This window comes from Melospiza melodia, chromosome 1, assembly GCF_035770615.1.
Source record: "Melospiza melodia melodia isolate bMelMel2 chromosome 1, bMelMel2.pri, whole genome shotgun sequence".
NCBI classification, from domain to species: domain Eukaryota; kingdom Metazoa; phylum Chordata; class Aves; order Passeriformes; family Passerellidae; genus Melospiza; species Melospiza melodia.
This window is the reverse complement of record NC_086194.1, coordinates 135952798-135969584: the sequence shown is the minus strand read 5'-3', so window position 1 is coordinate 135969584 and position 16787 is coordinate 135952798. Positions and strand designations below refer to the sequence as shown.

The 16787-nt window shown below is 38.6% G+C and overlaps 1 protein-coding gene across 1 annotated transcript; it reads right to left on the bottom strand.

Annotated features, from left to right (window-relative positions):
• Positions 1-687: 687 nt before the first annotated feature.
• Positions 688-16342, bottom strand: UBXN2B (UBX domain protein 2B). Its single transcript, XM_063169129.1, has 9 exons — positions 16217-16342; positions 13681-13781; positions 12122-12193; positions 10455-10614; positions 8890-8967; positions 7437-7546; positions 6830-6967; positions 6539-6700; positions 688-4385 (listed from the first exon to the last, which is right to left on the bottom strand). Exons 1-9 carry the CDS (start codon positions 16340-16342, stop codon positions 4223-4225), a joined length of 1110 nt encoding a protein of 369 aa, XP_063025199.1. The 3' UTR covers positions 688-4222.
• Positions 16343-16787: the final 445 nt, after the last annotated feature.

Genomic DNA, 16787 nt, shown 5'->3' with positions numbered 1-16787 from the left:
ATAGACAATCAAAATTCTTATATCAGCACCTAGTAAGACACTACAAATTCTACAAAACAAATACCAATATCTTGGCCTTGCATAAACAGTCCCTTCTATTCAAACTTCAACTAGAAACATCAGATTAGAAAAATGACTCATGCTTATTCCCATTTGTGAATTCTTGCTTGTTAGTATTTAAATAGTCTAAGAGCTCACCAAATTAATTTGAACTGGAAAAGGTTTATAAATGCAAAATAGTAGCTCTTCCAGAATAATTCCCTGAAGAATCTTTAAAAATTTAATTTTAATACAGTTAAGAATTTCTCTCTTGATTTATCTTAATGCAGTGTGGAATAACAAATCTACCTTCCCATATCTCTGAAAAAGAGCCAAACCACATAACTTGTAGATCACATATTGAACTCCAGAGCAGACAGCTCCCAGTGAACAGAACTCTCCTCATTTCTCAGTTTTAGATGAAAAAGTTTTTAAACATAGTTTCTTTGCTTTAACATTCAGATATGCTGCCAGGGAGCTCTTATATTATGGGCAGAACAAGACCAGTACTAAAGGAGAATTAAAACTAAGAAGTGTAAGAAGTTGAGTTCTAGTATCTGAGTTCTTTGATATTCAGCAGACTTTTTTTGGAAGGCTTGTAAAGGAAATTTTGAATTCATACAGTGATATACATAACATCTCCAGCCCTTTGAATATGAAACATACATCAGAATTTATTAATTATGACTAGACAAAGGCAAAGCAAGTTGCTTTTCAAAAATGAAGCCATCTTTTTTTACTTTATTTTACATCAGTACCAACCTAAATAAATTTGGTATAATTAAAACAAATCTTACAGAAAGCCAGCATAACAATAAAATTTAAACAAACAAAACAAAACAAAACAAAACAAAAAAAAACAACAAAAAAGAAAGTTGATTTTTAAGGCTGCTTCATTCCAGTAGTTCAGCTATTGAAAACTGTTTTTGAATTTCCCTTTGAGAATACCTGAATTGTACAAGCTTCTAATTAGTGTTATGCTTTCCTCCCTGTGAAGTAACTGCCCCCTTTAAATCACCTCATCCCTGTTTTCCTCCTTGTAAGTTACCTGTTTAGAGTTTTTTTAAGATAAGAAATTTAACTTAGGACCAAAGACTCAATGGAAATGCTCTCTCAAAAGAGAGGTCGTTAAGAAGCAGAACCAGCATCATAAACTCAAATTTGATCAAATTCACTAATTACAAACACAGGGATTAAAATCATCTCCCAGTCACAAAGCCAATTCTGTAAACCTCAAATAGGTGCAGATGGTTCTGCGGCACTGTTTTCATCTAACCCCATTCCAGGGCCAGTGCTTTCCAGGATAAATAGAAGCAGCCACACTTTTATTGTTTTCAGGACCCATTGCAATTATACCCATCCTACAAAAACACCAGACATGCTTTTGGCAGGCCATTGATTCAGCATTTCCCCCACCTCTTGCTGCTGTCTCACCTGCCCAGAGCAGCACATGCCTATGCTGAGGCCTGCCAGCTTTAAGCAGCATGGGCAAGGGGGAGATGCATCTCTGTCTCTTCTCCCTGCACAGCATAAGACAATTTAAGGACCATGGGACCTGTAACTCAGTGCAAGCAACTAAGCAGGGAGCTAGCAAATAGCTCCTCAGAGTACTTGTGTGCTCTTCCTTGATTCATTTAACATTGGACAGATTTTCACCAAAGAGCAAGAACAGCATGAGATAACTGCTAATATATGCTAATTATACAAGTGTGTCCAGTAGTTTAATTAAAGCAGAATGCTTGCAAACAACTCAGTGGACTGCTGAGGAAAAAACCAAAACCCAAAGACTAACAAGGCTGTGTTTATCAAGAATCAATTATTACTGAGGAGTTTTCTTTAAGGAAAACATTCAGGTTTTGATTATTTGGCTCTTGTGTGATAAAGGATTTCTAAGAAAGCCAAGCAGAGGTGAAGCCTGAACCTTTCATAGGCTGCCTACAAGAGCAAGCAATAGGATTATTACCTCTATTTAAGGGAAACTAAATGTTACTCCTAAACATAGCAGCCTTACTGTGAGAGAAAGATCATCATCCTCTACCGAGCTCTTTCTCCCTTGTAGCCATCTTAACTGCATATCCACATAGGTCTGCACTCAAAGAACATTTTTGTGCCAAAAATGCCAAGATGTTAGCTATAAGTGACAATTTATATAATAGAAGTTATGACATAAAATTATGAGGCGGAAGATTCCATAGGCTTTTAAGTACTGAGAAGCATGAAATATTTAAACATAAGCATTGATACATTTTCTTAGTGCTAGAAAAAATATTGTTAACTTCTGGGACCCCCAGTTACTCTCAGCTGCCATTAAACACTAAAATTCAACAGGTATTTGAAACAAAGAGACTGTGATTATATGTACTTGTAGGTTTTGGCATAAGAGGCAAGAAACAATTTAGTTAACCCCTTTTCTTCATACATCACTGCTTAATCAATAATGGTCTTCAGAAGTAATAAGCCATGTAACTTTACCTGTATCCTGAACCAAAATATGCCCAAACCACAGACTGCCCAAATTGATATCACAAACTTTGGCCTCGCATTTACATAGAGAATTGTTTGCATATTGGATATAAAACACCTGCACAGTACATGACAATTCCTTTATGTTTAGGCTTAAATATTTGGCAGACAACACAATTACCACTCTATCACAACATAAATCTGGAATAACACAAGAAACCTTGTCTGCGATCTTAAACATAAAGTTTTAATTATTTAGCACATGAAATGAATTATGATTAAAATCATGCAGATATTCAGACTGCAAAACAAAATACTTTAAATACAACTGCATGTTTAAAATCTACTCAGTCAAATATCTACTTTGAGGTAAAAATGTAAGAATATACTAAGCAATTATAACCTTAACATAAATAAACAAGTATTGATATTTTCAGAACAAAATAAACATGGAAAACAGCAATTTTCAACACATATTGGTACAAGAGATACAGCCCACCTATACTCCTTCAGAGTGTGATCCACTCATCTGATATAAATCCAAAAATACTAAAAAACTGCATACTACTAAAGCACAGCAGCCAGTTCCCCCAACATAAGACTCCTGTCTGCTTAGTGCAGTGTTGGGGCAGGTTTTTTTATAAAATATGTAATTTCAAAGATGAAGGGGTTTAATTATACAGCTTCCAAACAAGCACAGTGAAAGCTGTACAAACAAATCCCCAGTGAATACTACAAAATACCTTTGGCCAAAATTCCAAATATAAACAACTGAAATTCAGGTCAAAAATATGTGACCAATTAACACGTTTATGCTGTCACTTGCATGCACAAAAGTAGACCAGTTCTGTGTTTGTGCAGCTCAATGTATTTTTGTTTGGGGTTAAGTAACTGTTTGTGTAAGGAGTCATGCTGTTGCACAGGGTCCAACTGCACACTCAGATTCGTAACGACCAGAGGCCTCCTGTAAATCACATAATTTCCCCAGATGACAGTGGTCTCTCACATTTCTCTAACTAAGAAGAAAAAAATTCATATTTATTTTTGTCACAAGTAGCACAACTAGAATATAATTCAGAACATTCTATTATAGTCCGCAACAGCTGAGGTTTGCATCTCCTGAACTGATTCACTCATACGAGCAACAATACAAGGAAAATGACATAAAAACTATAATATAAATATTATACTACACCATGAAACACTACAAATAGAACATACAAAAATTATATTAGGGCATTAATTATCTGTAAACCTATTAAAAAGAACACCTTAATATTAATACAATTTTCAAGGTAAACATAACCTACAGTCTAAGTTTTCAAATGGCTGTTTGTCAATGCAGCATAGAACATTTCCATAGTGCAAATCTTACCAACTCTATGAAAGATACTGTCCCCTTCAGAAAAATGCTCCTTTCCCCACGCCCCTCAAAAAACTGAGTCACAAAGTCCTATCTCATTTCACATTTAGTATAAGACGTGGTTTGAAACATATTAACATACAGAACCTTATTTTTAAGACTGAAAATAACCTGAATAATATTGAGAAATTAAAATAAAAAAGTTAGATATGTTATAGCTGGAAGACATGAAATCCAAAAATATGATCCCTGGAAAAGAGGAAATAAAAAGACACTGATATCTCCTTTCTTTCATCTGTTGGAAACATATTGTATGACAGTACAGCAGGGTCCCTATGTTGTAAAACAATCACAAGATCACTTTAATTGCTGAAGAATCACAGTGTTAAGTATATCTGCTTCTTGTAGTGTCAGGCTTTCATCTGTTAGCTCTTTATTTGGAAAGGTAGTCACAAGAACAAAATCCGTTGTTGCAAAAGCTGGACGGGACTGGATAATGAAATCTCGAATATGCTTAATCCTGTGAAAAGGAGATGGACATGAAACCTCTGTATGATTCCATCTGACATGCATCTCTGAACATTAACATGATCAGAGAACACAAAACCATTAAGCAGACTAAGCCACTAGGTAAGTTCTAGATTTCATATTTCTCTCTGATCCAGATGTAATGATTATAGCGCACAATTTTTTGGTTCTTACATTAAAAAATCCCCAGAAAAATGATAGTGAATGTTGCTTGTTTCCTCAAATAACAGAAAAAAAAAATTTTAACATGGAAGTATATTGCAAACTGATACCAAACACAGGAAGTCAAGTAATCTCAACACCACTGTCAAAAGTTTCATTATTAATAGGTATATTCCAAAAAAGTGAAGTTGTTAGAAAGAAGAAAGAATCTTAAAATATATAGTCACAGTGAAGAGGAAGCAGACAGGAATCCTTAATGCACTTCAATAGCAAGAGCTTTCCCCTATTTTCACTTGGTAGTGAACTTCTGAACAATAGTTAATAAAACAGTCACATAAACAGTATAACAAGAAGAATTTAATTTTTTAAGACATGGATAAGAAATAGTATTTTAGAGATAAAATCCTGAAATTTGAGGGTTTTCTATTAAGACATTAAGCTGAGAATAAATCTGTGAAGATCTTTTGTAATTAATAAATTGGGAAGTTTACTGTAGCCAAATAAGTAGTGATTTCTCCTTTCTATCAGTCTTCAAGGCCTTTGACACAAGTAATGCACTTTGCCATATTTATGATCAAAATCAGCTGCTGAAGATAACCATAAAGATTCACAGTCAAGAAAAAGTTAATAATAATTAAACAAGTTCCTGTCAACACAATCTAGGTTGTTACAGATGTTACTGGCAAGTTTACCACTTCTACCCTTCCATGCAAAGAGAAGAACACACAACTCAGCTACAGAGGCTCCCAATAAGCCCCATGGTTTGTCTCAGTCACTTCTCAGCAAATGCTGTGAAGAAAGGATCTGGGCCTGCACTCTCAGCATATATTATCAGGTCTAAACTATCAAAAAAGTACTGCTGTATCTTCCCCCCTACTGGTATCTCAGCTAAAATATCCTCACTGTGGTCTGTGTATACTGTCAGGTAGAAAAACTGCACTTTGTCCTTGTTCTGAGCCTGAAGGAAAAAAGGAAACAGATGAGCTCTCCATGTAACAATATTAACATGGAAATGGGTCCATGCCAACACCACTTCCAAGTCAGGATTCAAGCTGTAGCCATGTTCTAACAAAACTGTGCAGATTTCAAATTAAGGCTGGCTTTAACAGTGCTAAAGCATGGGTGGAACTGCTGCCCAAATCTCTGTCCTCTGCCCAAAGATCTCTCAGCAGTGGAGACCAGAGCTTTGCAGAACCTTGCACTAACATATCCTCATGGGGTTGGCCAACACTGTTTGTGGCACTGCCCCAACATCAATAAAACCAGTGCCAAGCTCTAATCAGCAAAGCTACTAACAAACCTAAAACCTCCATCAAGTTCACACACTGCCAATTCTTAGGAGATGACCATCCAAAACAGAAGTTACCTCTCAGTATTATGTCCTACCCCCACGCTGGAATTGCAAATGAGTATGAAGTGTCTATATATCCTCCTGCATATGAGCTGCAGTCTACCCTTACAGCCCATGTCATGTTTGTCACAACCTTAAGTATAACAAGGTAGAAAGCTGGAATTCTTGATTATGGGCCACAGGATTTCTCTGCCCATAGTGTGGACGATATTCCAATTAAGACTATACTCCACACGTTGCAATAAAGTGCTTTCACAGTGTTTCCCAACTCATCCACCTGGTCCTCCTAAGGAGGGCCCAGGGCTGGGATGACTACATAGTGGGGCTACACAGATTTCAGTTGTCCTGGGAACAATTATAGCTTGTACTATGTCCTAAAAAAACAAAGGACATCATTGGTTATAAAAGTTTGAACAGAAGTTGCAGTTATCAAATGTATTGTGTTTCCAAGTACAGAATTTTTGACAGTCAGTTTATCATACATCCATGTAATGAAAGTGACACAGAATTATACATTTCAGCAAGACTGGTATTTCCTCCTTTTTGATGTCTTGCTGAGACTCATTTAACAACAAAACACAAAACTTATTGAAATAGTTACTGTTACCTGCATTGATTCAGAATCAATTTACCTGTGTGTTTGATTAAATCTTTGTATTAACCGGCTTCCATCTGCTAATCTAATTTGAATTTTAGTTGCTGGCATGGAATCATCAATCAGAACAGGTGCATTAAGAATGGATTTCTCCTCCTCCTCTGGGGAAGAAGGTGTGCTGACTATTTCAGGTGTAAGGCTATAGGATTGGAAGAAAACCAAAGCAGATGTTACTAATGGAATCATGACAAAGTAGTCTGAAATTTTCAGTCACATGAATGAAACAGCGTATGAATACAGAGCACAGAACAGATCTAGCTTTTTTCACCTTCCAAGCTTCTGCCCTTCGCCACTGAAAGCTTTGAATCGTAGTCTGGGCTTCACATATTCCTGTTCTTGGTGATCTTCCATATCCAAATTTACCTGGCCACCATGAACAAGTCGCTGCAGTTCCAAAGGAATTTCTCTGAATTACAAAAATAATACATTACAATATTTACACTTTCAATTACATTCTGAACTGTGAAATCAACCAAAAAGTACACACACAGTATGAGTCAATACTAAGATTATGTATACTTTCAAAGTCACATTCAATTGGTTTATGAATTGATTTCACCATAAAAGAAGAAAAAAAAATCAGTGAACTAACAGTCAAAACCTAGAATATACTGACACCTGAATCATAGAATGAGCTAGGAAAAAATTGTGAACATAAAAGCTGTTGTAGCAAGTATCATTCAGAGTTAACCCACCAAAAGAACCAAAGTATTGCAAATTTTTAAATGCCCCATGCATCTGGTGGCAAATACAGATCACATTTTATGGGTTCAGGCAAAGAAGAAATCTGGAGCTTTTGATAAGTGTGTGGAGAAAGGATTTTTGTTCACTTCACTTCAAAGACATACCTCAAAAAAGTTGTCATTTTAACTTACCCTCTTTTAACCGACTCAAGAAATTGAGCATTTGTTGGATCTGAATAGGATCTCAACTCGCCATCATCTAAACTGAATCCATTCCTCCACAGTTTCAGCAAAATTTGAACCTATGAAGTAAAACAAGTTAAAAAAAAGTGAAAAAAGAAAAAGAGGTCAGCACAATTTTGTACAGGCTAGTTATAGAAATTTTGATGTACACTAAACAGATTTTGTACAACACCACAAACAAGAAGGCAAATGAAAAAATAAGAACAATACCTTGCACTATAACTGTCATTGTTAGATTATTTTTTAAAAAGCCCAATAGTTATAGACTACCATCTTCTTCTAGACCACTCTCGTACTTTGGTAAAAAGAATCTCTTAATCTGCTATCCATGACATAAAGTATGATACAGTGAGGGTGTAGTGATCTTCATAGTGTTCTAATTATTTCCAAAAGTAGTAAACATTTTTACAGAGAAATTAAGAAATAAACCCATAAAATTACAAATTACTGCTGATACATCAGTAACAGCAGAACCTACACTTTCCTCAGATTATTACATGCTGAGTTCCAACAAAGCTGAAAGTAGCTCCATTCAGCTCAAAAGCTAAGAATCGTGGACACCAGCTGCCTTTGCTCCCTTCTGATTTCGCTACATCCTACATGAAAGGTCCAGCCAGGGCTTTCCAGCTTCAAAACCTGCATCCTCTCTTCCTTCTAAGTGATTTGCCATCCAGCAAAACTAGGCTTCCCCAGCCAGTATCACTGGCCTACCCTTGGAAAGCTATTTATGCTTCCACTTATGGAAAGCCCACTCCAAAAAGATTCTGGCTGGGTACAGCCGGCTGTTACTTGGAGTAGAAGGATTGCTGGAGACCAGAAGGCTCCTTGTGTGGCACAACAGCACCCCCTAGCCAGGACCACATCCTCTGGCCTTATTAGCTGTTTCTAGACAAGCTGAAAATTTGCTTTAGCCATTCACAAAAATAGCAAAGTGCAGAGAACTTCTTTTCTCCTCATCCTCTCCTTCACATCCTGCTTTTTAAGTGATAGGAAAGAAAGGCCTCAAGCCTGCTTCTTCCCCTTCCCTAGAACACCATCCATGCCCTCCAGTTTGAGATGGGCTTCTTTGCAAGCCACAATAAGAATCAATTCCTAAAAGCATTAAAATGTTAGCACAGCTAAGAGAATCAAGGACAACACCTGGAAAGGACAACACTGAAAATGAGGCGTGCTAAGAATTTTAAACAAATTTACATCTGACAGCTCCATAATGGAGGCCTTAGGGGTATCCAACAAACATCTTTTCGGAAACTTCAACAATTTCTACTGAACATGTAGCTAATACTTACATTTTATTTTCACCTCATAAACATAGTTACAATAATACTGGCATTTCAAGCTGTACACATGATTAAGCAGGCCTCTGTTGTAGGTTCTGTTTTCTGCTATGAATTTTACTTACGTCCTGATTTTCTCCATATATGTATTCAGAGTGCTTTTGTGATGAGTCACCCAATCGGTATCCACCACCAGAAAATGACTAAAAAAATAAAAAGAAAAGCTTATAAAATAATTATCTAAAACAGTTTATCAAAATTCTTACCTAGGTCCAAAAAAAAAAAAAAAAAAAAAAAGAGAAAAAAAAGCCATCCACAAGCTTGCTTCTGAGATAAAAAACAAGTACTGTTCTACCACGTATTTTCTAAGTGGAAAATTATATCTAGCAGCCACAGTCAGACTAAGAAAGCTTTGTGACACATTTCAGCTTCTGTTCTGTACACTTTTTCAAACATAAGAATCATAGAATACTTCAGGTTGGAAGAGACCTTTAAAGGTCACAAACTTGAATGTTTCCAGGAATGGAGCATGCACTACCTCCCTGAGCATCTGTTCCAGTGTCTTAAGACGCTTACTGTAAAAAATGCCTCTCTTATACCTAGTGTGAATCTACCCTATTTTAGTTTAAAACCTTTACCCCTTGTCCTACTTTAGGGCCTGCTAAAAAGTCTATCCTCATCTTTCTTATAGGCTGCCTTTAAGTATTAGAAGTCTGCAAGGAGGTCTTCCCAGACCCTTGTCTTTTCCAGGCTCAACAATCCCAACTCTCTCAACCTTTCCTCACAGGGGAGATGCTCCATTCCTCTGATTATTTTCATAGCTTTCCTCTGGACTACTCTAACAGGTTCATGTCCTTCCTGTGCTGTGGGGACCCCAGAACTGCATGAATCACTCCAGGTGTGCTCCCACCAGAGTGGGGTAGAGGGGCAGCATTCTCTTCCTCACCCTGGTGCCCGTGCTTCTTGTGATGCAGCCCAGGACATGTCTGGCTTTCTGGGCTGTGAGTGCCATTGTTGGGTCGTGTCCAACTTTTCATCCACCACTACCCCATGTCCTTCCCCAGAATTGCTCTTGATCCTTTCAAGCTCCAGCCTGTGCTGATACTGGGGGTTGCCCTGATGCAGATGCAGAATGCTCCATCTGGCATTGTTGACCTCATGAGGTTCCCATGAGTCCATTTCTTAAGTTTGTTCAGATTCCTCTGGATGGCACCCAAGCCCGCAGGCACGTCAGTTGCAACACTCAGCCTGGTTGGTGCCACCTGCAGATTTGCTGAGGGTGCAGTTGACCTCACTGTCTGTGTTACTGATGAAGATATTGAACAGCACTGGTCCCTCTATGGATACCTTGTCACCAGTCTGCATCTGGACACTGAACTGGTGACCACAACTCTAGGAGCAATTCTATAGGTAAGATTTGGGATGCAAATTTAGTCTGGTTTCTTATTTAATTAATTGTAATTAAAAAGAAAGCATATAATTCCAGTTCATGATGATTTCTAATGATTCCCTCTGAAATTGTGTGGTCCTTCATTTTCTAGAGCAAGCTGTTTGAAAACAGACAATATAAAACTGTTTTGAGCAAATCTGCTATTTATAAATCACAGAAAGAGGCACTTGCTCTCCTGTGGTTTGATGAATTTCAGAAACACAAATGTAAAGAGAGATCAACACATTTCTTAACTTTTACCTTGGCTTTACTGAAATCACCAGATGCTCTCGAGGCTTCATCTAATGGGACAGCCCCATGTTCTTTTGCTTCCTTGAAGAGCTCAGCAACAATTTTACTTGGGTTTGTAGAAGCCCCAGAAATCTGTAATCCTCTATATTCTGAGTCACCTGAATAAAATCTTTAGAATAGTAATGCAAATAAGCAACAATGCCTTAAATAAAAAGCACAATTTTTCTCTTTCCATCAAAAGAAAAAAAAATTAACAAAGAGGCAAATTTGGCACAAATCCTTTTCATTCTAATAAATGCTTCACTTGGTTCCAAACTTCTCAATAATCCAAGCAGCACTATACTAAACACATTTGACTAACAAAGAACCAAGGTGCCTTCTAGAACACATCCCAAAGATCAGAGGCCAAGGCCATAAGTTTTAAGTGAACACAGTCCTGATGGAGCTGGACATCTTATATGGCTGTCACCTACTCCCAGAAAGACTGACTTCCTCAGGGGTGTCCTGTGCATGGGACTGTGCCTGGATTGGACAGAATATAAACTCAGAGCTAACACCACCTTAGCAAAACAAGTATGAAACTGTTGGAAAACCTGAACAGTGCCACAATTTAATTTTTTAATTCAAAGATGTGGCATACATTCATTCTCAACAGTATCAGAAATAGAAATTTTAAAACAAATATTATTAACTTCCAAGGCTTTTTAAAACGTGCAGAAAATGTTGTGAAAGCTACTTTGTGGGGTTTTTTCCTTCACAGCACCATAACTAGCTCTTGAAGACAAAATGCTAAACTACAAATAGTTCTGTTCAAAACTGTATCTGTTTGATGATGAAGATCAAGATATTCCTCAAGAATTATCTAGAGAAAGGCACTACAATCTCTAAATACCATTGGAATAGATGCTGTAAAAAAAATCTGTAAATAAATGAAAATCTAGCAAACCTGATTGTTTTGCCTTTGATTACAGGAAGCATTAATAACTAATAACTGCTTTCCACTTTCCTCAACTTTTACATTTAAACATTTGGGGGAAAGCAAGTCAATCCATGTGAAACTGTTTCTCAGACCAATGCCTTCACAATGTGTTGATTCCATCATATTTTACAATTATCAGAAGAGAGTATTGGGTATGAGGTTACTGTACAATCATACTGTTTTTATAATGCCACATAATTGTCAATCCCTGAGTGACATGTCTCCTTTGTACATAAATCTGTGTTTACTCCCCCAACCACCATTTATATGGAAAATCTTTAATTATTAGATTTAAAAGAATGATAGTGGTAAGGATGTGAAACAGAAATTCTTATCAGAATTTGTATTCAAGAAAGAAAGGAAGTACTCAAATATTTGAGCAATAGATACACAGAACAATTCAGGATATTCAGAATAACAAAAAAGTTTTTGAGCACAAGTGTAAGTTACAACCTTTATGACCATACAGGTTAAGGCATCTACAGGTCCTACATCACTCCAGTCACATTCTGCTAAATGTAATTTTACAACAACAATGTACAGCTAACACTCTAGTAAGTCCCCTAGCTCTTTGCAGGGCAGACCTAGCTCACATGCATTTTGAAAGAACATGAGGGAGCAAAGTGTGAATGTGACACAAACCCCAATTACTTTCACAATTGTTAAATTGTTTTGTTTTGTTTTGTTTTAAAAATACCTTTGGTTTTCTTTGTCATCGCTCATGCTTCTCTCCGGTTTTCTCAACCTTTTAAGAGAATCCAGTTTAAGACTGCCAAGAGAATAAAAGAAAACATTTGAAGATGACTGGCACATAAACTTCATATCTAACTTCTGAAACAACTTCTTTTTCAAAAACTAAGAATATCGAGTTGTGTTTTCTGGTTTTGGTGGTTTTGTTTGGTTGCTTGGTTTTTGGGTTTGTTTTGCTGAAGTACACAGCCATGAATGCTTCTGAGTGAACAAGGAGGAAAGAGTACACACATGGCAGAGTCATTTTGGATTAACAGTTGCTCTGGATGGTCACTAAAGGTCAATTCCAACTGAATAATTTTTTTCTACCATAGAAGAGCAGCACTGCTTCCATGCAATTAATGCACTGCTCTCATCTGAGAGCAAACTGAAGTCTACTAATTCATCTCTTCCTCTTCACACAGATTCCAGTATGAATGGCAGCAAATAACAACTATTTGCCAACTGTCACACTGAAGTATTTGAGATATGGTACGGCAGCTTCTCCTTTGCTTGGGAGTGGGGAGTTTTAACTTCATGAGATGTACTGGGAAATTGAGCTGTTTGCTTTATTTGTTTGTAAACTTAGTCCTGTGTAGCTGGTTAGTCAGCTTAGGTGGGCTCACCGAAATAAACTAAAAATCTCAAAACCCCCTATACTTCCAAGTGTCCCATATTCTGTCTCTATTCCTGAAGAGATTTCTGCATTTGCAGTGAACTTGAAGCATAACTGACTAAGATTTTTTCTGTTGCCTGACCTCCTTTAACACTGAGATCCATACTGGCAGCAGTGATTCAAAAACAAGCCACATACAAGACCTGCTATGGCTGTCAGTAGTTTTATAAATATTTATCTTCTTTAAATTATTTTTTGAATTAATTAAAAACTAGCAAGATAATTTTATAAAAAACATCCAAGACTATTCTGAATCTTCAAATGTTATGTGAACTGCAAACACTGCAGCTTAGTAGTGTTCTAGGAAAAGCTGGACTGAAATACAGATATGCATCTTTCCTTCCACCTGCCCAACAAATTCATTAAGAAGCCCTTATTTCTGTCACCCCAAAGGAACACCCTAATAATTTTTAGAATCACTATTTGCCTCATCAGGCAGTGACATAAAAACAACACTGAAAGCAGTTCACTTGCCAAGTTTCACACAAGCTGCTAGTTTACTGAATTTTGAAGAAACAAAGAACTGCAGCAATTTTCTGATACAGCAAATTCCCAAATTATGTCTGTGTAAAAAAATGAGCAACACAGCATTTTGGTTATAGCACCTCACATGAAATGGGTTTAAAGTGTTTTGGAATACCTGGAATACCAATTGGTAAAAAGGCTCCTAAATAAATTTTAATAGCATTCTGAGAAGACAGACAATGAATTATTGCAGGGATTCACAATTTTTGATTATGAATTACTGTAGATTGCTTTTAATACTAGGAGGGATCAAGCAGGAATGACAAAGTTTTGTGAGCTAATAAGACACTTATCCACACATTTCTGAAAAATCCCCCACATCTTACCTCTGTGATCCCTTTGGGTTACTGATCTTTGTAGATGTTGGCTTGTCAGAGCACAATGACTGTCTTTTAGCTTCATCTTCATATAATTCTGCCAAGGCCAGCTGGAGGAAACAAAACTCATTTTTGTAAGTCTGTAACTCAAGAACTACATATTGCATAGAAATAAGACAAAAAATAATGTGAAATATCCATCTCTCCAGAAAAGTAGAAATATCAACACAAGGAACCTCAACTAAAATTCAACTTCCCTTGTGCTTTATGAAAAAAAAACAAAAAAAAAAACCAAAACACACAATGCTTAAATGCCTTTATGACTTCAAACTTGCACTCTGCTATCCTTTAGTTTCCACTGCTTCACCAGCTACATAAAATCTGTATTAGATTCAGTCATGAGAGTAAATACATAAAGAAATATTGAGCATCAGCTCATTAATGGTAACAAATTGAAATAAAGCAGCAATCTAACCCTCTGATAGAAGCAAACAATAATTTTTACAAACATTTGACATAGAAATGTAAAAAACATAATTCAAATAAGCTTGTACTGGGATGAAGAACAAATTCAGCCTTGCTTGCTTGAATTCAAGGCATCACTCCACAAAAACTTACACAAACCCCAACGACTTTTTCCCAAAGATTCCCAAAATACTGCCACGTCACTGGCAAGCTCATTCTTAGAAATGGATGTAAGGGACCTGCAATGTCACTTCAGCAACCTTTCTTTTGTCCTGAATAAGACTCTACTTTCTCAAATCATCTTTAGTTTTGTCCCCAAGCCACTCTGCTCACACTATGTGACTGACATTAATATTTTATCATATACATCAGAAAAGGTACTAGGCTACAATTTCATTACATTTTTATGCAGAGGGGGTACACATTGAAATAAAATGAAACATCATCTGTCCTTGAAAACACACTGCTACAAACACAGGGTATTAATCCCATATTATTTTTTGTTGGTTTTATAATATTATGAGGTATTTCCTGCAGGGAAAAAATAAATATGAGGAATTATGTCCATTAAGAAAATTAAATTGAGAAAAGTGAGCCCAAAAAAATCTGCGGAAGGCCTCCATTCCATCTGAGGATAGAAGAAAATACCTTTCAGATATGTAAAGCTGATGGGTAAGTCATAGACATCATACCCTGTACTATCCCTGTTGAGGGATGCTGAGAGAGCATGGAAAGGTTTCACAGCCAGGTTTCTGCGCTTTCCTCATGCCCCCTCTCGTATTGCGGCACCACAAATCAAGTACTGACCCAGGAGGGTACTTCTGTGGGGTTTAACACTTTATCAATAAGTATCTAGCCAAAATGCCAGCCTGCTTCAGCTGACTACAACCTTATGAACCTTAAGTATTAACACAGAATTTGTTACTGTTACACGTTGTAGCAACAAAATAGCAACCCCAGAGAATAACACAACAGTAACACTGGAGCAGAGAAGGCTCCAGAGAGATCTCACTGGGGCCTTTTGTACTTAGAGGTGGTTTACAAAAAAAGGGGAGAGCAACGTTTTACATGGGCAGATAGTGAGAGGAGAAGGCAGAATGGTTTTAAACTACAAGAAGAGAGATTTAGAGTAGATGTTAGAAGCAAGTCTTTACTCAGAGGGTAGTGAGGCACCAGAAAAGATTTCCCAGAGAAGTTGTGGATGCCTCATCCCTGGGAGTTTTGGAGGCCAGGTTGGATGGAGCTCTGAGCAATACGGTCTAGTGAAAGGTGTCCCTGCCCATAGCACAGGAGCTGGAACCGTATGATCTTTAAGATCCTTTCCAACTCAAAGCATCCTATGATTACAGCAAAATTAACCTTAAGAGGAACCTGTGAAAATTCCAAATAGTAATCAAGAAAAAAAACATACGCATCTTTCTCTGTCAATTACATGCAATTAAATAGAACACGGGCAGTTTCAGTTACTAAGTTTCACCAGTTTTCCAATCAATTTCTTGCTAAAAGATTTTGCACCTTCATAAACTGTCAAATCACATGCAAAAAAAAAAAAAAAAGGTTTGTAATACTGCTAAAGGGTTTGTAAATTTAAGTACTGATGCTGAATTACATTTGTGATCACACTCTACTTTTCCCACATACACCTGGGAGATCTTGTCCTTAGCCTTACACCACATCTGCACGGACTGACATTTTCATACGGGACAAGACATTCCTATCGATTAATCAGGAAACGCAATGGCACTTCAATAACTTCAAGGACAGTGAAAACCCAACTAGTGAAGAAGTGTCGGGAGAGCCCTAGAACTGAGCACACACCGTTTCCTAAAGGGCCTAGTGCTGCTCCAGAGGCGTCCTCCCCTCCCCAGCCCCAAAGGGGCGTGGGAGCTGAAGGAAGCGGAGCCGAGTGGGTGCAGAGGGCACGTCGGGGCAGCCCCGCGGGGGTCCCGCACACCGCCCGCTGCCCTCAGTGCCGGCCCGAGGGAAGGCCCGGGGCGGCCCCGAGGGAACGCGGCGCTCCGCCCGGCCCGGCCCGACCCGGCCCCGCCCCGGGAGCAGGGCGGCACCTCCGCCCTCTCACCTGCAAATCCCGGGCGCTGGGCGGGCGGCCGCTGCTCCGGGGCGGCCGGTCCCTGCGGGCGCCGGCGGCCGGAGCCGCGGGCACATCCCCGTCCGGCTGCGCGGGCGCTGCCCCGCCGTCCGCCATCTTGTGGAGGCGGTGGCCAAGGCCGGGCGGGGCGGGGCCAGCGCCGCCGGGGCGGCCGCCATGGCAACGGGAGAGGCCGCGCCTGGCCCGCCGCGGGCCGGGGGCCGGATCGTCACAACTTTACCGTGCTTATGCGCCTCAGCGAACAAAGCCCTTAGCATCCGTCCGTGGCGAATTGCATAGCTTGTCTATCCGTCGACAAAGCCCTGCTTGCTGGTTGTATGTCTTGCTTCTCGTGCTACTTAGTCTGCAGGCGCTGTTCTTCCCTCCATTTAAGTCTGGGGTCCATTTCGGTCAAAGAGTTGGTGGTTGTAGTCACCCACTGCCAGAATTACCTATCACAGAACCAAATGGGCTGGAATAGACCTCTGAAATCATCTTGTCCAACCTGTCACCAAACACCCCATGTCAACTAGACAATGCACTGAGTGTCACATTCAGCCCT